The sequence below is a fragment of the Salmo salar genome, chromosome 11 (assembly GCF_965601325.2).
Source record: "Salmo salar chromosome 11, fSalSal1, whole genome shotgun sequence".
NCBI lineage: Eukaryota > Metazoa > Chordata > Actinopteri > Salmoniformes > Salmonidae > Salmo > Salmo salar.
Genome location: NC_138301.1, coordinates 85330710 through 85356180, shown reverse-complemented (window position 1 = coordinate 85356180; position 25471 = coordinate 85330710). Strand labels below are relative to the sequence as shown.

Sequence of the window (25471 nt, the reverse complement as noted above, 5' to 3'; positions counted from 1 at the left end):
ACATCTAGTTCCAACAGTGCAGTAATATCTAACAATTAATCTAACAAATTCACGACTACCTAATACACACAAATGTAAAGGGATGAATAAGAATGTGTACATATAAATATATGGATGAGCGATGGCCATGCGCATAGGCAAGATGCGGTAGATGGTATAGAATACAATATATACATATGAGATGAGTAATGTAGGATATGTAGACATTATTAAAGTGGTGTTATTTAAAGTGCCTAGTGATACCTTTATTAAATCCATTATTAAATGTATTATAGTGGCAAGAGATTTGAGTCTGTATGTTGACAGCGGCCACTCTATGTTAGTGATTGCTGTTTAACAGTCTGATGGCCTTGAGATAGAAGCTGTTTTTCACTCTCTCGGTCCCAGCTTTAATGCACCTGTACTGACCTCGCCTTCTGGATGATAGCGGGGTGAACAGGCAGTGGCTCGGGTGGTTGTTGTCCTTGTTGATCTTTTTGGCCTTCCTGTGACATCGGGTGGTGTAGGTGTCCTGCAGGGCAGGTAGTTTGCCCCCGGTGATGCGTTGTGCAGACCGCACTACCCTCTGGAGAGCCTTGCAGTTGTGGGCAGAGCAGTTGCCGTACCAGGCGGTGATACAGCCCGACAGGATGCTCTCGATTGTGCATCTGTAAAAGTTTGTGAGTGTTTTAGGTGACAAGCTGAATTTCTTCAGACTCCTGAGGTTGGAGAGGCACCTGTTGTGCCTTCTTCACCACGCTGTCTGTGTGGGTGGAGCATTTCAGTTGGTGCGTGATGTGTACGCCGAGGAACTTAAAACTCTCCACCCTCTCCACTACTGTCCCGTCAATGTAGATAGGGGGCTGCTCCCTCTGCTGTTTCCTGAAGTCCACGATCATCTCCTTTGTTTTTTTATGTTGAGTGAGAGGTTATTTTCCTGACACCACACTCGGAGGGCCCTCACCTCCTCCCTGTAGGCCTTCTAGTCGTTGTGGGTAATCAAGCCTACCACTGTAGTGTCGTCTGCAAACTTGATGATTGAGTTGGAGGCGTGCATGACCACGCAGTCATGGGTGAACAGGGAGTACAGGAGAGGGCTGAGAACGCACCCTTGTGGGGCCCCAGTATTGAGGATCAGCGGGGTGGAGATGTTTCCTACCCTCACCACCTGTGGGCGGCCCTTCAGAAAGTCCAGGACCCAGTTGCACAGGGCGGGATCGAGACCCAGGGTCTCGAGGGTACTATGGTGTTAAATACTGAGCTCTAGTCAATGAACAGAATTCTTACATAGGTATTCCTCTTGTCCAGGTGGGATAGGTTCCTGTCAGTGTCTGGATGGCAATGTATTTATTGGACGTGCCACTAATTCTTATGAAGGACTTCCTTGCAGAATATTTATTTTTTTATATAAAAAAATAAAATAATTGTGAGTGCACAAAAAAGTACATGTTTTTATTATTTTATTTGTATTGTGAAAACAACAAATACAAAATAATAGGTTACTCGGCCAGTCAGCGGCCGATATGCCAGTTAAATAATTGGCGAAATGTTGCTTGATTATAAATTGTTTAAGGTTTATATCAGTCGTGGGTAGGTGCTCAATATATATAATCAGTATCCTATAACGATGTTCATCATCAGCGCTGTTTGGCGCGTTGGTAACACATTTAACGTTTGATTAAACGACCGGAGTCCGAATCGCAGACAGCGTCATGATTCATTTAATCTCATTCTAACCAATAATGGGGAGTGAGAATTGGACGAGGTGTACGGTATCTCATCCCTGCGTTTGTCGTTTCTTCCATGAAGCGCGCATAGCATTGAATAAACCCAGTTCATTTAGTAAATCTAGCCTAGCCTAAAGACATAGACCTAATGCCTGCACCTTATGTAAAAATACTATTTGTTAGCTTGTCCACTATAACAGGTTCAAGCGTAACCAGATAAACTTGCTTTGAAGAATAAACAACTTTCAGTGCGCACTAATCCCGTGTCCCTGTCGCTAGAGTAGCGACTTAAACTAGCTTTGGCTGCCATCTATTGGAAAGGAAGCGAACTGGGTACATGGTAGTGGAAACAGATCATAGAAACAGGTTTATAATTTTGATATCATGGATGGATGGTCAGTCCTTGCATCTATAGCTCTGTCTATGCATTTGAGAGTGCTTACATTTCTCCAGCCCCATCCCTCAGCTTTTTACAGAAAGAGGAGCAGGGAGACACTTTGTTATTGTTTCTACTGCGGATTGCCACTTTATGAAGTTGAAATGCAGATTAAATACGCACCAAAATATGTTACAGATACTATTAAAATGTCCCATCAGTCAGACAATCAATCAAATGTTTTTTTTTTTTTGTTTTTTTTTTTTTGTTTTTTTTTTACAAAAGCCCATTTTACATCAAAATAATAACCACAGTGGTTATAGAGGGTGCAACAGTTCAACGCCTCAGGAGCAAATGTCAGTTGGCTTTTCATAACTGAGAATTGATAGGTTGAAAGAGAGAGTTGAAACAGCAGGACTAGGACAAGGTTGCACATCCATTGAAACGTAATATTTGTAAAAAAAAAAAAAATTATCTGCGGAAAAACTATTCCACTCCGATTCCCTTTATGGATGGGTGTATCTTTGAATTCGCTGTTGAATGGCATGCTCCTTTCCCATTTTTCGGAATGCCATCCCGCTACCCCAAAGTGATCGATAGTATCTCTTGGCTCGCACTGTGATGATTGTGATTCTGTGCACTCAGGTTCATACAGCGAGTCCTGGTCTTCACTCATCTCACTCTCCGTCAGCTCCATCTGTGGCGTATAGGGGCAGGCCTCGGTTGTATACTGATGGTCGTCAGTGCAATCTAGCTGGGCCTCGAGCTCTTTAGTGGTGGTCCTGGTGGACCTCTTCTCCGCCGCAGCAGAGGAACACTCAGGCACCCAGGGGTCAGTTTGGCATGCTGTACTAACCGTTCTTTCCTGTTGGTAGAAAACAATTAAGACATCTATTAGGCTATAGTTATATTCAAGAATCACTGCATATACTTGAAATAAACAATAGCCTTAGAAATAACATGGATTTGCATGTACCACCTCTGCCTCCTGCACAGTCTCCTCCAGGATGAAAACATTTTCAGGGATGAAGATGTCATCCTGAAAACAAACAAACGTTTTGTTAAGACAACTGAACCCAAATATATTAGTTGGCATTAACAAGCTACCTGTCTTGTATGCTTTGTCAACACACACACACACACACACACACACACACACACACACGCACACACACACGCACCTTCCTGACACAGGACCTTGAGGACCCTAATTTCTGATAGAATTGGGAACAAACAGACACCTCATTCCAGCCCTAAGTGGTTCCACAAACACAGATATCAATTCAAAACCTGAAAAACTCCAATAAAAAAATAGACATGCAGGGCACCAGTCTAGTGAGGACCAGTGATCACAGGTTAAAGAACAGCTTCTATCCCAGTTCTATCTGGGACCTAAACTGCTTTTAATCATTCTTTTAGAACATAACTGAACCTTTTTTTATTTTATGATCTTTCCACTGCATTTTTATTGAAGTTTTTGTTACTGCTTATGTGTATGTACCACAGGAGGTTGGTGGGAGCTTAATTGGGGAGGACAGGCTCGTTGTAATGGCTGGAGCGCAATGAATGGAATGGTATCAAATACGTCAAACACATAGTTTCCATGTGTTTGATGCCATTTCATTCTCTCCGTTATTATGAGCCATCCTCCCCTCAGCTGCCACCACTGGTATGCACTTTCCTATATTTGAGAGAGCTCCTACAAGGAATTCCAATGTATGTATTACTTTTAATACCTGCAAATGGAAAATAAACTACTTGAACTCCTTATGAGTGTCTGCAGCCGACTAGGCTGCTGCCATCTGACAAGAGGTGAAAACATTACAGGAATATTCTGCAAATGTTGATGAAGACGTAACTCAATACACCCAAAACAACATGCAGTCTTTCCACAAGAATCCCATGTAGTTATAGTGTGACGTTAAAGTAACATACTCAGAACATACTGCACTTGTTTGTACTGTTTTTGATGTATCCTCTGTTTAAACATTTCAATTCTTACAATAACACTGTTGAAATACCAATGTACAATTTTTTTTTGATGTCTTTTAGGTTGAAAAACGAATTGTACATGAATATATTGTAGTTTTCATAATAAAACATACTTGAAGCAAGAAAAAGCATGTTAATTGTCAAAACAATTTTGTTATCGATTTTACATTGCCTCTCCCAGTCGCAGGTTGATATTTGTCATGAATCTTGCCCTGGAGGCAGAACTGCGCGATTACCTCTAGATATACCAGCTGCAAAGTCAACATTGGTTATATCGTAAACATTTATGGAAAATCATTTTGTTTTATGGTCTTAATTTAAGTTAAGGATTAGCAGTGTTGTAAAGGTTAGGTTTAAAATCAGATTTTATTATTTTATGCCTGTGCCAGCTAGTGACCACTTTGCAGAACTGCCTCCAGGGCAAGATTCATGACAATAAATGCCAACCTGCCTCCCAGTCATCCTCTCCCTATCTTTACAAGGCTGCAGAACATGCAAGCTAGTGATGCTGGGGTTGTCTCATAACCCACAGTCCCCAGGCGGGTGGGTGGCATGCAGGTTGAATAAAGAGAAAACAATACACTGTGTACAAAACATTTAGGACACCTGCTCTTTCCATGACAGACTGACCAGGTTAATCCAGGTGAAAGCTATGATCCCTTATTGATGTCACTTGTAGATCAAGGGAACAGGACAGGTTAAAGATGGATTTGTAAGCCTGGAGACAATTGAGACGTGAATTGTCTGTGTGTGCAACTCAGAGGGTGAATGGGCAAGACAAAATATTTAAGTTCCTTTGAACGGGGTATGCTTGTAGATTATTGCCAGTTTATATTCATAACTTAAACTTCACCTAACACATTCAAATGAATAAAAACTAAAATAAAACGTTTTTTTCCCCATCTCAAGAGGTTCAATGAAAAAATGACTATAGTAAGTGCCAAATAAACTAACGGTTGCCCATAACAGGATTTCATATTAAATCATGCATACATTCCTTGTGACAGGGGGAATGGAAGCGTGTTGTGTACCACAGGAAGTGGCAATTGAATGCAAGCTTCACCCAAAAAATGAAATTGCAATTATCTATGGGTAACCGGGTTGACGTGTTATGCTCGACACACTGTTTTCCACCACAAAAATAATACAAATAAAAAAAGAGCAGAACCAAATCAAGAGCTCAACAATGACCTGCATTTTGGAGATATGTCTAAAAAGCTTTTCATCTTTTACAACTCTCCCATTCACTTGTGTGAACTTCATCGCATGCTAGCCTTTTACTGGCCGCGGAGAGCCATGGCCTGAGTGCTGTCCCCAGCCCCCGAGTCCGGCTGCCCCTGCTTGGACTCGGAGTTCCCCTTCCGCCTTTATTGAGGCCTCCGTGTTCACCTGTTAACCTGAAACAAGCTCTGTGAACCTGGTGATCCGCCCGCTTTTATCCGCTCAGAGACTAAGTCCCCAACCCAACCTCCACAGCCCGAGTGCTGCCCCCAGCCTCTGAGTCCGGCCGCCCCTGCTCGGACTCTGAGTGCACCTGGTGACCTTTTGACTTCCACAGCGAGTCTCAACCTGACTCCCAGTCCCACCAGAGGACGGGCCCGAGTGGATGGGCGACCACCACCTAGTCCCCTACCTATCCAGAGCCCAATGTCAATGTCTTGTGCCTTCTACCCACCTGCCTGTGCTCTCTCACACTGTGTCTAGCCTCTGGCCGCTGGTCCTTCTCAGTGTACCTGGTAACCCGTACGTAAAAAAGGAGGATGGAGGAGGAAGACGCTTCCGTCCCCGACAAAAGCTTGGATCGAGGGCTGACTTTCAATAGATCGCAGCGAGTGAGCTGCTCTGCTACGTACGAAACCCTGACCCAGAATCAGTTCATCTACGAATGATTTAGCACCAGGTTCCCCACAAACATGCGGTGCGCATCATGAGAGGGGCAGCAACTCATCCGGCTGCACCCCAACCCTGTCACGAACGACTCTACTCACCTGCCAAAAGAGGCTATCCCGGCGGCCGAAGCCTCCCACTTATTCTACACCTCTCATGTCTCTTCACAGTGCCAAGAGCCAAGCTCAACAGGGTCTTCTTTCCCCGCTGATTCCGTCAAGCCCGTTCCCTTGGCTGTGGTTTCGCTAGATAGTAGGTAGGGACAGTGGGAATCTCGTTCATCCATTCATGCGCGTCACTAATTAGATGACGAGGCATTTGGCTACCTCAAGAGACTCTTAATTATGTCCTGCCGTTTACCCCCGCTTCATTGAATTTCCTCACGTTGACATGAGGGGGTCACAGCTACCCCGAAGGTGGTTTGAGTGCGACCGTGAAGGGTAGCATGCTACAATCAGATATCATCAAATTGACATCCATTTGAGTCACGCCAGTGGTATCATCAGAGGCATTTCTGTCTTACAAACTGGACATCAGTTGCCGCTACTAACCTTCAGCAGACTTTAACTGGGTTTTTACACCCAATTGACATCAATTTCCAGCGCAAATACCAATTGACAGGTGGGTACACTCCTTTGAATTTCATCAAGTTGACATTCAGTGATCAGTGCCCAGTGGGAACCTAGGCTTCTTCTGTCCGTTTTATGGTTCCGCAGCAAATCCATTGGAGTGGATGGTACTACCCACATCAGATGTAGGCCTCCCTCCCCAGACAAGCTGGAGATACCTCTACCCACTTCGTAGAGCATGAACCAGATCCATGCAATGCCCTATCACTGAGGGGCCAATGGGTTTAGTCTCCGCCTCAAGTCTAGTGAGCGTAGAGGAGACCTCCCCCCTACAATGTGTGGGGCCGGCGAGCGCCGTAGCTGGGGACATCTGCGAGAAGGGCCCGGCGCATGTCCAGAGTTGCCGCCGCCAACCGCAGGACCCAACCTCCCACCGGTCCGCCTTCGGCCCGCTGACGGACACCACCCCATGAACCCCCGCATGCAGCCCCTTGCGAGACCACGAATGAGACGCAACGAGATGGGCTGCACAACAAACTTCCAATGGTGGCGACTGCTCCCCCAGACGCAGCTCGAGCCCAGCCCCGCTTCGCACCCCAGCCCGACCGACCCAGCCCTTAGATCCAATCCTTATCCCAAAGTTAGGGATCTTTTTTGCCAACTTCCCTTACCTACATTGTTAAAACATGCCAGAGGCTGTTCACCTTGGAGACCTGCTGCGGATATCGGTATGGGCCGGCGTAAGATTTACACCCTCTCCCCCAGATTTTCAAGGGCCAGGGAGAGCTCACCGGACAACGCCAAAACCGCTATGCTTTCAAGGGCTTGGGCCCCTCTCTTGGGGCGAACCCATTCCAGGGCGCCCTGCCCTTCACAAAGAAAAGAGAACTCTCCCCGGGGCTCCCGCCAACTTCTCTGGGATCGGTCGCGTTACTGCACTGGATGCCTCGCAGCGCCCGTCTCCGCCAGTCCGTGTACATTCTGAACCTTGTTTGAAGTCAGTAGGTCACATGACCAAGGAGCTATTGAAATTTGAAAGCTTGAAAAATTCATGTCAAATCATGTGAGATGAAAATGGATAAACTAAAGGGTGTGAAATATAGATGGGTAGTCAGTGGACATTCAGAATCTTCTTTGTGTCCAGTAGGTCAAATGACCAAAGAGCTATTGAAATTATAATGTTTACAAAATTAATGTAAAATCGTGTGAGTTGACAATGGACAAACTAAATGGTGTGCAATGTGTAGGCCCACTGAGTGTACATTCTGAACCTTGTTTGAAGTCAGTAGGTCACATGACCAAAGAGCTATTGAAAATGTAAATAAATAATTTTAAAAAGTGCGAGATGTAAATCGACAAAAAAAAAAGTGTGTGCAATGTGTGTCTATGCCTTCGGGTCAGCTAGAACCAGTTTTGAAAGTTGTAGGAGTAATGGTTAAAGAGATATTGAAATTTGAAAACTTAGTTTTGTCACTATGTTGACGGTCCCTAACTGCCCTAACTGCTGTTGGTGGAATATCCAACCTGAATCTGTCTTTACCTCGGTGATTCGGGATGGAGATGCAGGTAGGGAAACGGTGCAGTGTTTACTTCATGCTATTATCTTGGCTGAGCTACTATGTCATGCACCGGGAAACAGACTCCAACATCTCAGAAGAGATATAAGGTAAGGTAAGGTCTTGTCTTTTAATTTAGCAAGTTGCTTCTAATTAGCTGGATGGCTATAGAGTGGTGCAGTGCAGAACAATTTATTGGATGCGTATGACAGCTCTTCGAATTGCAAGTATAGGACTGTGTTCTGAAGGTGAATTTAGAGCTTCGGGGGAGGGGAATGGGCAGGGTATATGCAAATTAAATACTTAGTGTTTTCTACAGTTATGGAAGTTATTTAAAATGTGCTCTTTGAGTATTTCTCCAGTAGTTTTCCTCAAGGAGAAACCCACCCCTCCCTCCCCCACTTCTATGTCAAAGATAATAAAATAAAAACACTACAGTCCACCAAAAACACGATGAGTATATACTATAGTATATACTCATCTTTTTTTGCTGCAGCATTTACTGTATACTATAGTAAACTGTAAATACTACAGTATACTACAGCGAATATTACAGTAAAGTCAGCCAAAACAATACAGCGAATACTATAGTATTCCTACCATAGTATACACTATAATATTTTTTCAAATTCATTGAGTTACTGGAGACAAGCTGAAACACGTCTGTATCAAGAGGTGTACGTAACACTCTTAAACGAGCTAAGTGGAACAAAGATGACTTCATTCCCCTTACAGAAGATGAAAATAAACTTCATACTCATCTCAGGGGTGTGGAAGATGATGCAATACAACAACTATCAACATCAAAAAAGTTCCTGTTCTTCTCACAGACCGTACAGCATCATCTATTGACATCCTCATAATACATAGGAGCCAGGTGGGAGTTCCCAAAGAAAACCCTCTTTGCCAGACTGTCGTCCAACACACCCATCAGGGGATCTGACTGCCTACGGCACTTTACCTCTGTCTGCGGAGCGGAATATCCTGAGCGCCTCAGGTCAACTAAACGTAGAAAACAGATGATGAATTTACAAGATCACAAAATGGACCAAGTCGCTAAGTTTATGGGTCATGAGAATACCATGCAGCTTGCCAAAGTTAGCAAATTGCTGATAGCAAGCAATAGAAAAGGGACCACATGCATACTAAGGCAAGTCTTTGGATCAGATCGACTTGGATACAGATGAAGACTCAAGAAGACTTGGAAGCAGGATCAGCGAGGGTTCTTCAGAACTCACTCAGTCCGGTAAGTTGGTGACGGTAGATTGGCTGCTTTCGTAAAGCAAGGGGAACGCTGTAATGTCGTTACTTGCTAATATGTGGATTTGTTGTTATCCTTATGTATGTGCCATCTTTTTGTGTTTTTCAGGCAAGCCAGAGAAAGAACAAAAAAACACACTAAAGAGTCAAGACAGAGCCACCAGTAAGAGCCCCAATAAGACTTGGACGCAGGATCAGAGAACAGCAAGGGTTGTTTAGAACTCAGTCAGTCTGGTAAGTTGGTGAGGGTAGACTTTGAGGCTGCTTACCTGACACGAAGTCTCTCCCCCCCCCCCCCCCTCTTTTTATTTGTTTGCGATTAGGTTTGAAGAGAATGACTCCTCAACCCAAGAGCAGCTGTGAGAAAGCTTAGACTGTGAGCAGAAAAAAACAGGCAGGTCACCAGATTCACAGAGCCTGTTTCAAATTCCTGCTGTCAGGAACCACGTGCACCTGGTAACCCGTAACAGGCTCTGTGCATGTGGTTCCTGACAGCGGGACTATAGACGTCTTAGTAATTCCAGGTAAGCTATACACTCTCAGGCCCAGGGAGAGGGCAGGGAGTGTAGGCCTAGAGGCCAGGAGTCAGAGGTCACCAGGTCAATGGGGAAAAGCCTCAAGTGAATAGGTGTGTGAGTGACCAAAGAGCTATTGAAATTAGAATGTTTACAAAATTCATGTAAAATTGTGTGAGATGAAAATGGACAAACTAAACGGTGTGCAATGTGTAGGCCCACTGATTGTACATTCTGATCCTGGTTTGAGGTCAGTAGGTCACATGACCAAGGAGCTATTGAAATTAGAAAAATTTAAAATGAATGTAAAATTGCATTAGATGCAATTGACAAACTAAAGGGTGTGCAATGTGTAGGCCCACCGAGTGTACATTCTGAACCTTGTTTGAAGTCAGTAGGTCACATGAACAAAGAGCTATTGACATTTGAAAGTTTGAAAAATCCATGTAAACACGTGTGAGATGCAAATGGGCAAACTAAAGGGTGTGCAATGTGTAGGGCCACTGAGTGTACATTCTGAACATTGTTTGAAGTCTGTAGGTCACATGACCAAGGAGCTATTGCAATTCAAATGTTAAAAAAAGTTTGGACTTTGTTTACACTCCTAATTAAACTAGAAAAAATGTTGCTCACATTTCCACATGTTTATCAGCTTTGCAAATCGAATTAAGGTCAAAATTGTGAAAATAAGATCTCTGCAATGTTGTGCGCAATTTTTACAACATCTTGACACATATTTGGAGTCTGTGGCACAAGTGGCTTGAAAGCTATTGAGGTTTGAAAGCGCAAATATCTAACCTGAAACTGTCTTTACCTTAGTTCCCGAATCCCCCAATTGCCCCCCAGCAAAATGTGCCTACATTTAGGCTTTTGTTTATGTGCATTTCACTCTGTTGAGGTATAAATTGGAGAATAATGCTTGTATGGATGTCAACCCCAATACATGTTGACGTCATCAATGAAATGCATTACAGTTAAAAACTACTTTGACTACCACCACCGATTTCTATATGCTAACTATGCTACCAGCTTATACGAATGGGAGTTAGCATTGCGCAGTCACATTTCTTAACCTGAAAAGGGACAGCTTCCAAATGTTATGCAACGAAACCAGCCAAATATATCCAAATCGGATTTTAGTAACCACATTCTGGGACTGTTAAAATACATAAATAATTATGGATTTGACAAAAATCCACTTTCCTAGATCAGATTTGTTGAATGTGCGCCAATCCAGAGTCCTTGCATTCCATTGACCTCTTTCCAGTATTTCAACCCATTTTCGCGTCTTTGAAATCCCTACATGAGGTACCATAAATATATTTTTTATTTGTGACCTTGTTCTGATAGCCTTGCTTTAAAGTTCTCCATGGTTGTCAACCAATCATGTCAATGCGGTGCTATACAGAGCCCTCGCATTGTTATAAAATGCAAAATATGGGAGGAGCAAGGCGATTCGGCCTCTGCAATTGCATCACAACCTCAGTACAGAGCCACATTTCCAGATGAAGCATAAACTAGCGCTCTGCGGCGCTAGCTTGGCCTGCAGTAAAGTTAGAGAACCAAGTTGAGGAAAACGTAACTAAACAAAACATGTTTTAATGTCACCTGAAGCAACATAATTATCCTGACTCGAATGACAGGATCATATTTTGCAATCGCCCAAAATAAATGCGATCTCTGACAAGAGACTCCATTTTGCGTTGAAATATATCTATGCCGCGTTCAAAACAACTGGGAATTCGGAAAAAAGCAAGTTGGGTCATCCAACTCGGAATTCCAACTATTTCCAACCTGAAGATCACTGACGTCGTATTTTTCCGAGTTCCCAGTTGTTTCGAACGCGGCACGAGTGTCCGAGTTTGATGACCGTTCAAATAGATTTCTCCCAGTCGGAGCGTTTATTTCAGAGTTCCCAGTTGTTTTGAACGCGGAATATGTTTTGTCTGTTCATTAGCGGGGCTCCGTGAAGACGTTAGGCGTAAAGAAATGCTTCGAACGTTGAATGACGTGAAAGAAGTACGTCACACAGACGCAACCAATCGGGTTGAAACAAAGGCGGGGCTCATTCTGGGGTATATATCATCGTGAATCGACGTATATTTTTCAAAACAATTGAGCAGTTAACCGTTTGAAATTACATAGTCAAGACCGACGTTTCTTAGCAAGCCATAATAACTGCAGGTCATACTTTCTAGAATCAAAATGGTACGTTTTATGTCGAGAGTAACTTTAGTGGCGGTGGCTAGCTCAACGGACGAACTCATTTTGGCCTAACTAACGTTAGCTGAATTACCTTGCTTTAGCTAACATTAATTAGCCAGTCAATATAATGATTTCATTTCTACCCACAGCGTGAGTGCATCTCTATCCACGTTGGTCAGGCTGGTGTGCAGATCGGGAATGCCTGCTGGGAACTCTACTGCTTGGAACATGGGATCCAGCCCGATGGGCAGATGCCCAGTAACAAAGCCATCGGCGGAGGGGATGACTCATGCAACACCTTCTTCAGCGAGACTGGAGCGGGAAAACATGTCCCCCGTGCTGTGTTTGTGGATCTCGAACCAACTGTTGTTGGTAAAGGACGAAAATAAAGTTGGTATTCAAATGTTAATCTAGGTGACGTTAGCTAGCGAATGTAACTTGTATAAAAAAGGCCCGTTTAAGAAATCGCGCCTGAACTGTTTTCGTAGATGAGGTTCGCACCGGGACATACCGTCAGTTGTTCCACCCGGAGCAGCTCATCACCGGTAAGGAGGATGCCGCCAACAACTTCGCCCGTGGCCACTATACAATTGGCAAGGAGATCGTGGATCTGGTGCTGGACCGAGTTCGCAAGCTGGTGAGTAATGTTAGCAGTCATTTTGTTACCCTGAACGGAAACCATGTGCTTTCGATTCCTAGTTGTGTAACCTAGCTACTATAGTTGTACAGCAGCGTTTTCCTTTTTGGGGGAACAAATAAAGTAACGTTCTTGTTGTATTGTATGGCTCTATGATTATCCATTTTACGAGAACGTGTGCGCTCAAGTTAAGAAATGTACTGTTGACTAATCACATTCCGTACAAATTTGCGCAACCGTGGCATTCAAACGAGGCTGCAATGAAAACTAGTGGGACTGTTGGCGTCAATCTTGGGCGGGAACTACGTTTTCTATTCAAGCGTTGGTTGAGATCACCTGATAGTATTGGTGAAAAGTTGAAAAACGGGCCCCTCTGACGCTATACGTTAAAATGTGACGTGTCATGACGTAACGTACAGCGCGCATAATTGCAACTCATTCTGTGTCGTATAGCCTCTCTCCACCAGGTGTAGCGCTTCTCTCGCAGATTAAAAACAAGAAAAGGACAGGGAAGGGAGTATACTTAGTGAATTGTACAACTGAATGCATACATTTTTGCGTCATCACTGCAAGCCAACATGACTTAAAAGCCGTGACAGTGGCTGTTTACTTCTGAAAACAGATGAGCATGCTTTGTAATGTTTCTACAACAATACATGTATTACTAGTAAGCAGTAATGTGTCTTAACCAAAATATCACAGATGAGACTTAATTGCACCTGACCCTTTAAGGGCAGTAGGTTCCCGTGGTAGTGCGACTCAGGCCATGTTTGTGCCTGTCATGAGTATGTGAGCAGAGAGCAATGAGCGGGATTAGAAAATGGCCTTAATTACGGCTCCTCTCAGTACTCCATGTCCTTTTCTACCACTGCTAAAATCCGCTCCATGCTCACACAAAAATTCTCTCCATTCATTAAACACAATTTGACACCCATCTATTTTTGTGACTACCTGGACCTTCCAATTGGTTTAGGTATTGAAACCAAACCATATGGATATGAATGAAAAGTATGAATTCAAATGCTAGTGTAATGCTTGCACTGTGGAGTCCTGACCACCTGCCAACGTGGCTGGTGAAAGCCATCTTAGCCACAAATGCCAAAAATCTACCTGCGGCAGGTGTTAAACCTGTGGGGCCTGTCTGTTTTTCACCCCAGTCAGACCAGTGCACTGGGCTTCAGGGCTTCCTGATCTTTCACAGCTTTGGTGGTGGAACCGGCTCCGGCTTTGCCTCTCTGCTCATGGAGAGACTGTCAGTGGACTACGGCAAAAAGTCTAAACTGGAGTTTGCCATTTACCCTTCACCTCAGGTATGGCAGTGGTTTAATTTACTTGCTCACATTAATATTTGGTAGATTTCTACATTAGCAAAATCGTATTGTACTTAATTGTCCTGTACTCAATACTTTTCTTCTATATTGAGATGCTTATTATCAAAACGTGACACCAGATGACTGTTCTACCTCTTGTGTATGTGTTCAGGTGTCCACAGCTGTGGTGGAGCCCTATAATTCTATCCTGACCACCCACACCACCCTGGAACACTCAGACTGTGCCTTTATGGTCGACAACGAGGCCATCTACGACATTTGCAGTCGTAACTTGGACATTGAGCGCCCCACTTATACTAACCTCAACAGGCTCATTGGCCAGATCGTCTCCTCCATCACAGCCTCGCTGCGTTTCGATGGAGCCCTTAACGTGGACCTGACTGAGTTCCAGACCAACCTGGTGCCATACCCCCGTATCCACTTCCCCCTGGTCACCTACGCACCCATCATTTCTGCAGAGAAGGCCTACCACGAGATGCTTTCTGTGGCAGAGATCACCAACGCTTGCTTCGAGCCAGCCAACCAGATGGTGAAGTGTGACCCTCGCCATGGCAAGTACATGGCCTGCTGCATGCTGTATCGTGGGGATGTGGTGCCCAAGGATGTCAATGCTGCCATCGCCACCATCAAGACCAAACGCACTATCCAGTTTGTCGATTGGTGCCCCACCGGCTTCAAGGTAAACAAGCAATGGGTTTATTCATTCACAATGATCTATGTTCCTAAACTTTTCAAGTATAATTGGCTAGTCAGATTATTATACTTTTTTTCTTTCTTCTTGTTCCCTGTAGGTAGGTATCAACTACCAGCCACCCACAGTGGTGCCAGGTGGAGATCTTGCCAAGGTCCAGAGAGCCGTTTGCATGTTGAGCAACACCACAGCCATCGCTGAGGCCTGGGCTCGACTCGACCACAAGTTTGATCTGATGTATGCCAAGCGTGCCTTTGTGCACTGGTATGTGGGAGAGGGTATGGAGGAGGGAGAGTTCTCTGAGGCCAGAGAAGATCTGGCTGCCCTGGAGAAGGACTACGAGGAAGTTGGAGTGGATTCAGTGGAGGGAGAGGCTGAGGAAGGAGAGGAGTACTGAATCCTGACCTACTTATAGACCAATGTTTTGCTGTCAATTTTAATAAATGTTCTTTGGTCTATTCTCCTGTGGTTTTTCCTGAATGATCATTTCAAACCCTTTCAAGTAAGCAGGAAAATATGGTAGTATCTTTTGTACCATCTGTTCCTAATGTTTGGTGTCCAATTGATGACAACAAACAGACGACTGGGACATTAGGCAGAGCACACTGTATCAATTATAAAAGTTTATTGATTATTATGGAAAGTGAGCAAGTCTGCTAGTCTAGCATTACATTAGTTTCTAATGGAGTATAAAACAGGTGTACCATATGGGAGGGGGGTGCTTTCAAAAAATACCTTTACACATTTCATATTTGAACCCCCATATGCTTTCTTTACTTGACGTGAGCTTTTCTGTAAGTGCAACTCGGGATAACCCACTGTAGAGATACAGCTAGCTGTAATCTCTTCCCCACTAGGTGTAGTGCATAGAATTAGTTATTAAAATAATTGAATAGGATCAATCACTGATACTAGTCCAATAGTGCTGTAGCCTGGCTGGTGAGCACACAGCCCATCAGGGAAACAGAACTACTTAGGCATACTAACACTCCCTACCCTGGACAAGCTGCATGGTTATTGCTCTAAAAATGTTACATAATTATCAATTCCTCTTATGCCAAGTGTGTCGTAAGCTTCATGTCCATCTCCTTAACACGGTACATCCCTAGTCTTTATAAGCACTTCACATCCAACCAGCTGGAAAGAACCTACCAACAATGAATATGAAAGCAAGACTCAATTAGTCGATTTTAAAAATATTTACGATGCCATGCAGTACATTTTGAAATGAAAATGTACTATTAGATGCGTAGTTCAGTTCATTGTTGATGGACCAGCTCTATTTGACAATACAGGACTCCTTCCTTTAGAGGAATAGGAACTTTTGAGCTAACTATGTTATACCAACCTCTGTGTGTGCGCACACATGTAACCCACACCCTTTAGCTTACAAAAACTCATCCATACTGCAAGTTACCATAGCTGATATACACAGCATATCTACCAGTCAGACAGATGGTTAGGTTTAGCTATGTGTTCAGAAGATTAAATCAGAAAGTTAGTCTTGGAATAAAACTGAAAGAGAACCAACCCCTAATGTACCGTCCAGGCTGTAGTCACTGGACAGAGTCCGTCTGTGAGAGCCTCTCTGAGAAGCTGGTCAGAGGAGGTTTCCCTCAGTGTTACTGACAGAGGGGCTATAATTGGTTAGGTCACCAACCCTCATTGGGTCATCCCTCCAGTGTGCCACAGTCACAGGTCAAACGGTAGGTAAGGTCATCCATGGCGTTTCTATGCGGATGGACACCGCCTCACTGCATGATGAAGCCAGTCCTGGGGGGCAGGTGTGGAGAGGGCGAGATGGGGTGTTGCTGGGGGGTTTGAAGGTAGGGCTGGGGCATGTAAGGGCAGCTGGGGAAAGGCATTGGGGGATAGGGGGCGACTGGATAGGGTAGGCCGCTGTGCTGAGGGGAGGGAGAAGGGGCAGCTCGCGTGGATTGGGGGGAGGGGGCCCCATTGGTAGAGGGGAGGTCCTGGGGTCGGCTGGGCTGGGAGGGGATCTGGGGGGGCCGAGTGAGACCCTTCAGCGCCAGCTCTCGGAGTTTGTCAATCTTGACGCGGCGCAGGTGAGCAAGATGGCGCCTCCGCTGGTAGTCGTCGATAAAGCAGTCGAGAGGCAGCTCTCCATCCAGGAACGAGTCTGCCATGTTCTACACAGGGACGGCACAAGCATACACACTTAAACTAACACACGTCAACACAAAATACCTTAGAGAGTATTATTGTACGTGTAGCAGGGGTGAAAGTAAGGCTGTACGGTATCCCGGCAAAATAAATAGTGAGGGTATGCCGTACTGGTAAAACATGAACCTATCACAATAATTAAAATAAAATGTCAAGAAAACTGTAGGCTATTACACTCCTTTTTATCATTACCGCATGTCTGAGGCATGAAAAATGCAAATGGTATTGAAAACAAGTGGTATAGCCTACACTCCAAAATCCGAAGTGGTTAAACGAAAACACTGACATTTTGCCAAGGCAGAGAGGAGTGGCCGATACAGAGACGTGCACGGACAGAAGGGACACACACATTCTGGCCTAATAACAATCGCCAAATGTCATTACACTTTTTGAGGTTTTGTGTAACATGTCTCGTTCCATTTACCACTGTTTGGAGAACGGAATGTGTGAACGTGTGCGTGTAGCCTTGTAAAGCCCTTTGAAGTGATTGTTTGACAATCAGATAAAAAACATGACTGGTTGTGTTTATGCCCCAATAAAAGGTAATACATTTTAAAAGTGAAATGACAAGTCTTTATGACAAGGCCCACAGAGATCCTTTTGAATTAATATGGATTTTATATCAGATCGCTGCAGCTGTACACAGCCCATCTGTAAATAGCCCAACCAACTACCTACCTCATCCCCATATTTGTTTTAGTTTTTCTGCTCTTTTGCACACCAGTATTTTTACTTGCACATCCTCATCCCACATATCACTCCAGTGTCAATAGCTAAATTGTAATTAGTTCACCACTATTGACCTATTTATTGCCTAACCTCCTTACTTCATTTGCACACACTGTATATTTCTATTGTGTTATTGACTGTACGATTGTTTATCCCATGTGTAACTCTGTGTCGTTTTTGTCGCACTGTTTTGCTTCATCTTGGCCAGGTTGCACTTGTAAATGAGAACTTGTTCTCAACTGGCCTACCTGGTTAAATAAAGGTGAAATAAAAATGAGATAGAATTACATATTTGAATATTTGGCCCATAAAAAATGTTGGTGCACGTGCAAATATAGGAGATCCTGTACCGGGAAGAAATTAATTTTACTTTCAACCCAGAGTGTGTACATGACTGTATTGATCTGTGCCCGTGTGTAGTTGTGAGAGTGTATTGTAGCATAAGTGTAGTTGTGAGTGTATTATAGTGTGTCTCTCACCTCAGTCTCTTCCTCTATCTTTGCTCCCTCAGCTTGCAGCAGAGCCAGCAGAATGTCCAGAGAACTGTTCTCTGAACCAGGGTCTGAGAGAGAGCGAGAGAAACAGTTAGAAAACACTAAAACAAACACTGATCACCACACAGTGAATCACTGTCCTGAATCTAAGTCGTGACCTGATTTCTGGGTCAGGGCTGTAATGTGATGGGACTACAGTAGCTGGCTGGCTGGCTGGGCCATTCAAAGGACACAAAGCAGCATTGAGTACAGGAAAGCCAGGGGTATCAGGTAACAGCTGACTGACACAGTGATCACGAGATGGCCATGCTAGAAAGGACAAAGTAAATGTATTGGAAGATCAAGCACATAAGATATCTGTTCTTGATTTAGGGGTTAATGTTAGGGCTTAGGTTGGTGGTGGAAACTGTGGTTAGAAAGTAGGGCCGGGACGATCGCGATACTTGTTAGTACTGTGGAAAGGAAACAAAACATGAAGCGGATTTAACTTCTTTAGGAAAACAACCATAATGTTGGAAACAAAAATAATTATGTTGTCATCCAGAGTCACATGTATTTATTTTCCAAGCTGTACCACACAATATTTTACATACAGCAAGTTTTTAAAGGACCAAAGAGTTTGGCCTGCTTCGTGTTTGAATTTTTGACCTGGGGAAAAAAAATATTGCGATACTGGTATCGTCACAGCCATATTAGAAAGGCTGTGTGCTTCCCTCCTTTCTATCCTGGTCATGTTCTGACAACCCGAATGACAGAGGATCAGTATCTTGGAACGACAACTGACTGAACTGGCAAGACCAGGCAGACATGTAGGTGGTAGAAAACAGTCAGCTACCGACACAGACAGAGAGAGAAAGACTAGTCTTTCAGATAGCAAGAGTGCACGGATTGAGATGTAGAGACAGAGACTGGTACACGCTGTGGACTTAGTAATGTGGACTTGCTAGCGTTCTTATCTAGCGTGCACTAGCTAAAGCGCTTACGAAGTGTGGACTAGCTAGGGCTCTTACCAAGTGTGGACTAGTTACAAAGGCGCTTACCGAGTGTGGACTTGCGTAGCTGGTAGTTGTCGTAGAGCTCCTGTAGGTGGCGGTAGCGTGAGGTGAGCTGGTTCTTCTGCAGGTCCAGTCTTGGCTGCACCTGGAGGTTCTGTTCAGCCAGGCTGATGTTACTGCCTAGGGTCAGCTCCTTCACCTGCTGCACCTCACGCATCTATAACGCGCACACACCGTACACACACCGTACACACACCGTACACACACCGTACACACAGGGAGAGAGGTAAAAGGGAGATAAGGAGACAGAGGGAAGGTGGTGTCAGTAGCACTAAACACAATACATGCAGACAGAGAGAGATCGACCCATCCTGACCTCCACGCCGTGGTACGTAGACCTATAGGTCAGGGACAAACCAGCTTAGAGCCTAACCGCTGGAGGTTAAATATATGAGTCTATTCTTATGGAGGACACTGATTACTCCATATCTTTGTTGAATACTGTGTTTTAGCCCTGCATGACCACAGCCCTGCACCGGCTCACTATAGAGTTCAGCAGGCTATCACTGACGGTGTTTAAACTGTGTTTGAATGTGTTTGTCCTGTATTGATTTCACTGCCCTCAGAGCGATCAGAGCTCTGCTTTCTACAGTGGAGTACTAGCTACAATGCAGATATAGTGGCCTACGACTCGTGTGTCTATTACAGGGATTTATAATCCGTGTGTAGGTTTTGGTGAAGGGGATTATAAAGATATCAGTACTAATGAACTAAGCTATAATTAAGTCATAAATAACATGGTTGGGATAGTATGCTGGCATCAGGCCAGAGTAGCAGGCACTAGACAGCCTTCCAGCCGTAGAGGCAGCCACAACCACAGATTTGCATCTCTGCTCACAGGTTGTTTGTGTATAGCTATTTCCACATTGGTGGGTAAGGACTAGCATCTTCCACCAGCGTCATGGTGGGGAGTCTCCATTCAGCCACATACAGTACCAGTCAAAAGTTTGGACACACCTACTCATTTCTGTTTTTTTCTTTATTTGTAATATTTTCTACATTGTAGAATAATAGTGAAGACATCAAAACTATGAAATAACACATGAAATCATGTAGTAACCAAAAAAGTGTTAAACAAATCAAAATAGATTTTATATTTGAGATTCTTCAAAAGTAGCCACGCTTTGTCTTGATGACAGCTTTGCACACTCTTGTCATTCTCTCAACCAGCTTCATGAGGTAGTCACGTGGAATGCATTTCAATTAACAGGTGTGCCTTGTTAAAAGTTAATTTGTGCAATTTCTTTCCTTCTTAATGCGTTTGAGCCAATCAGTGGTGTTGTGACAAGGTAGATACAGAAGATGGTGAAGAAAAAGCAGTCAACAAGTGCTCAGAAATATGTGGGAAGTCCTTTAAGACTGTTGGAAAAGCATTCCTCATGAAGCTGGTTGAGAGAATGCCAAGACTGTGCAAAGATGTCATCAAGGTAAAGGGTGGCTACTTTGAATAATATAAAATACATTTTGATTTGTTTAACCTCTCTAGGGTAGGTGGCACCAAATCGTCCCACCTACGTAACAGCCAGTGTAATCCCGTGGCGCGTTATTCAAAAACCTCAAAAATGCAAAAACTTCAATTTTTCAAACATATGACTATTTTACACCATTTTAAAGACAAGACTCTCGTTAATCTAACCACACTGTCCGATTTCAAAAAGGCTTTACAACGAAAGCAAAACATTAGATTATGTCAGCAGAGTACCCAGCCAGAAATAATCAGACATCCATTTTTCAAGCTAGCATATAATGTCACATAAACCCAAACCACAGCTAAATGCAGCACTAACCTTTGATGATCTTCATCAGATGACAACCCTAGGACATTATGTTATACAATACATGCATATTTTGTTCAATCAAGTTCATATTTATATCAAAAACCAGCTTTTTACATTAGCATGTGACTAGCATTCCCACCGAACACTGCCGGTGAATTTACTAAATTACTCACGATAAACGTTCACAAAAAGCATAACAATTATTTTAAGAATTATAGATACAGAACTCCTCTATGCACTCGATATGTCCGATTTTAAAATAGCTTTTCGGTGAAAGCACATTTTGCAATATTCTCAGTAGATAGCCCGGCATCACAGGGCTAGCTATTTAGACACCCAGCAAGTTTAGCACTCACCAAAGTCAGATTTACTATAAGAAAAATGTTATTACCTTCGCTGTCTTCGTCAGAATGCACTCCCATGACTTCTACTTCAATAACAAATGTTGGTTTGGTTCAAAATAATCCATAGTTATATCCAAACAGCAGCGTTTTGTTCGTGCGTTCAAGACACTATCCGAAAGGGTAAAGAAGGGTGACGAGCATGGCGCAATTCGTGACAAAAAATGTCTAAATATTCCATTACCGTACTTCGAAGCATGTCAACCGCTGTTTAAAATCAATTTCTATGTCATTTTTCTCATAAAAAAGCGATAATATTCCGACCGGGAATCTGCGTTTAGGTAAACAGACGAAAGAAAATAAAGCATGGGGTCGACTCGGGCACGCGCCTAAGCCCATAGTACTCTGATCGGCCACTTGCCAAAAGCGATAATGTGTTTCAGCCAGAGGCTGCCTCGATATCGTTCAGCTTTTTCCCGGGCTCTGAGAGCCTCTGGGAGCCGTAGGAAGTGTCACGTTAGAGCAAAGATCCTCAGTCTTCAATAAAAAGAGCCAAGATGAAACACAACTTGTCAGACAGGCCACTTCCTGCATGGAATCTTCTCAGGTTTTGGCCTGCCATTTGAGTTCTGTTATACTCACGAACACCATTCAAACAGTTTTAGAAACTTTAGGGTGTTTTCTATCCAAAGCCAATAATTATATGCATATTCTAGTTACTGGGCAGGAGTAGTAACCAGATTAAATCGGGTACGTTTTTTATCCGGCCGTGTCAATACTGCCCCCTAGCCCTAACAGGTTAACACTTTTTTGGTTACTACGTGCATCCATATGTGTTATTTCATAGTTTTGATGTCTTCACTATTATTCTACAATGTAGAAAATAGTAAAAATAAAAACCCTTGATTGAGTCAGTGTGTCCAAAGTTGACTGGTACTGTACATGTCTACTGGATATACAAATACAGAAGATGAAGAAGCCAGAAGACACAGATTTCCCAATACCTACACTACACAAGACTAGCCAGGGATGGCGAGATGATGAACAACATGGTGGCAGAATGCTGTACACAGTTTTTGGAAACACTGACATCCGTCCTCTGCTCCAGCTTCTCCAACCTAATGTGTGTATATATCGGTGGGGTTGGATAAACGAAGAGGACAAATGTCCATCTTGCGTGGACTAATAAAGTATATCTTATTTAACCAGATGTCAACAGGCTGTGAGAGGTGTTTATAGGGCTGGGCGATATGGCCAAAAAATTATATCACGGTATAATTGTTTTTTTTAAATGACGCTACGACGTTATTTTGTTTTTTAATAATAAAAGTTCTAAATTTGCTTTATGAGTAGTGCGTGACCCTAGGGTGGCAACACATATTCTAAGTGATTTCAATGGGTCTTTCTCCATACTGATTGTTTTATACTGTTCAATTCAACCTCAACCCCAAAAAAACTCAACATTTTCATAAATTTCTGCATTTGAGATCATCTCCACACTGCCACGTAGGGCTGGTAATCTGGGCCTTATTTTTAACCAAATGTTGCAATTTGACTTGCAATTTAGAGCAAAACACTTGGGTTAACTGTTGGAATCATCGGAATATAATGTATATTCTAATTATATTGTTAGAATGTAATGGTGGGCACTTTTAATACAGTGTTGTTTGACATGACAACGAATGAAAATATCAGGGAGGAGTTATTGTGACAGGGTAGGAACTAATGTGTTGAGAGGTGTTTCCTAGGGGACCCTATAATATTTGGTTATATTTGTTTTTTTTGCTACATTGAATGTGTTCTCTTAGCTACTTCATGTAGCTAACATATTCTTGCTTTGCGTTTACCTCTAATTTAGAAGACACTGTTGCAAAAACAACATGCTGATTTAGGTCTACACAATCACTGGTATTATCAGGCTGGATAGCTAATAACGCTTGCTCTGACTCAGTACATTTAATAGCTAGCTGGCGATTAGCATTTGCGGCTGACAAGATTTAGGAACAACTTTCGAAGAAAAGACAAACTAACTGTTTGCAGATGTAAGAAACACAAGAGAGTTTAATTTTAGAATGCTAGTGTAATTTTAGAATGCTAGTGTATTTATATTAAGAAGCAAAGTGACAACGGCATCGTTGTCATCAACAGTGTTGCATATGCTGCATTGACTATGCCGACTGAATACAAGCGTCTCATGGCTGAGAAACGTCAAATGCGCTCCTTGAGTGACAGGGGGCTTGGCTAGGTCCGTGTGGAAAGCGGCATAGAGAGTGGAGATGGCTCAAGTAGCGAAGTAAACTATGAAAATGGACGTTACACACCGCGTTTCACATTTAACAAACCAAACATTCAAATACCGGTATTGAAAGTAAAGTAAAAACCCAAACCGGTCCGTGCATCAATACCGGTATACCGCCCAGCCCTAGGTGTTTATAGTCATAATATATCTGCGTATGAACCTGCTGTGCTCTGTGTGCTAAATGTGTCACTCAATAGCAAAACCTCTCCCAACTTTTCACAGATGTCGCACCTTCCAGAGAGCTGATGACCGGTTGTCTTGTGTGTTCCCTTAGCATATAATAGGAAGAAAATACCACCCCTACTAGGTACCATAAAACAGAGCAGGGACCAGGTCCCTTCAAATCTGTTCAGTTCCTAAACGCTGGTGGGTCCATTACTTCTGTAAAAAAATTGGCATCAGATATCATTTGTGCCGTAATGACAATGCCGCAATACATTTTGTGACCTGCTAAATGTACACAAACAGGGTTAATGTCGAAAGTGATTCGACAATAGAAATATGGAAATGGCATCCACAACACAGGTGCCAAATGTTGAGTACAGTACAAGAAGCATGCTTCTCAACTGTGCTGCAAAGAGGTGGATGTTGATGAGCTCGCTCAATGCATTCACACGGGATTTCTGAATGAAGCCAGGTCTGCCTGACGACATACATAAGTGCACAGCTAGCTAGATGTTTTGATTCTGGTTAGCGTTACTAGGGATAGCTAACGTTAGCAAAACACAATGGAAACTTACCTCGTCCATTTCTTTGACAATATCATTTAGTTTTTCATCGTCTTCAAGCAACTCGTTTAATTGAGTCATTGTGAATGAGCTGAATTTATCCGTGAGTTCTGCCATTTCACCCATGATGGTTGTTGTCTATCGATCAGTCTAGCTACAGTTGTTTCGGCTCAGAACAGAGAAGTGTTTGGATCACAAACCGGAAATAGGGACGATTTCTGGCAAATCAGAAGGGAGTGTAGAAATCATGAAAATGATTGTAGAATTTCTGATGTAGTTAGCTGGCAACTTTTTCAATCAACATTATCTTTACTTTTATGCTAGTTCTCTGTTTCTTAAAAACGTATCTGAGAAGCCCATGACGTTATTAGGTTGTTTACATGCTAAAGGATAAATGCTCAGGGCAAAAGAAATCGCACTAAATTCAGACAAGACCTGTAGCATATTTGCATACTATTTTATTAACATCTGTTTGTAAATCTTTACAATACAAAGTAAATATACTCTGAAATGTATACATACACTCAAAGGTGAATGCACTGAATGCAAAATACCCCGAATAAATGCTATAAACCAGGGGTTCCAAATTACATTCATCCGCGATTCAATTTTTTCTTGAACGTAGTTGAACATAGTTATACATCATTTGTACACTGCAAATTGACCGCAAGAAGCTCAAACAGATACAGTATTTGACAAAAACAGAATAATTTCAAACCTTGATTACATTGGGATACTATCACATATGCCTCTTATTTATGCATGGGAATAATTGGTAACAGATTTCCTAAATTAACATCACTTTCAGAAGATTTTTTTATTTTATGTCCAAAACAATTATAATAGAGAGAGAGAGAGGCACAAACACACACACACAGAAAACACAAATCTAAATGCAACATGTAAATTGTTTGTCCAATGTTTCATGAGCTGAAATAAAATATCCCAGAAATTTTCCAACAGCACAAAAAAAAGGTCAAAAATGTTGTGCACAAATTCGTTTGCATCCCTGTTAGTCAGCATTTCTCCTTTGCCAAGATAATCCAGCCACCTGACAGGTGTGGCATATCAAGAAGCTGACAAAACAGAATGATCATTACACAAATAAATGTTAATTTATCTATCATAAGCCGCTACC

At 43.0% G+C, this 25471-nt stretch overlaps 2 protein-coding genes and 1 long non-coding RNA gene across 3 annotated transcripts; 1 reads left to right on the top strand and 2 right to left on the bottom strand.

Moving 5' to 3' along the window:
• Positions 1-2707: 2707 nt before the first annotated feature.
• LOC106563015 (uncharacterized) lies at positions 2708-3568 on the bottom strand. The gene is made up of 2 exons (XR_001319163.3): positions 3062-3568; positions 2708-2947 (listed from the first exon to the last, which is right to left on the bottom strand). It is a non-coding gene; the product is annotated as an uncharacterized LOC106563015 (long non-coding RNA).
• An 8361-nt stretch (positions 3569-11929) lies between these two features.
• LOC106562989 (tubulin alpha chain, testis-specific) lies at positions 11930-15185 on the top strand. The gene is made up of 6 exons (XM_014128166.3): positions 11930-12069; positions 12216-12438; positions 12555-12703; positions 13861-14013; positions 14186-14713; positions 14826-15185. The coding sequence occupies exons 1-6, from the start codon at positions 12067-12069 to the stop codon at positions 15120-15122; spliced, it is 1353 nt and encodes a 450-aa protein (XP_013983641.1). The 5' UTR covers positions 11930-12066; the 3' UTR covers positions 15123-15185.
• Positions 15186-15335: 150 nt separating this feature from the next.
• On the bottom strand, positions 15336-24530 carry LOC106562990 (vacuolar protein sorting-associated protein 37B). The gene is made up of 4 exons (XM_014128167.3): positions 24346-24530; positions 19173-19344; positions 18118-18200; positions 15336-16875 (listed from the first exon to the last, which is right to left on the bottom strand). Exons 1-4 carry the CDS (start codon positions 24457-24459, stop codon positions 16477-16479), a joined length of 768 nt encoding a protein of 255 aa, XP_013983642.1. The 5' UTR covers positions 24460-24530; the 3' UTR covers positions 15336-16476.
• Between the last annotated feature and the right edge of the window lie 941 nt (positions 24531-25471).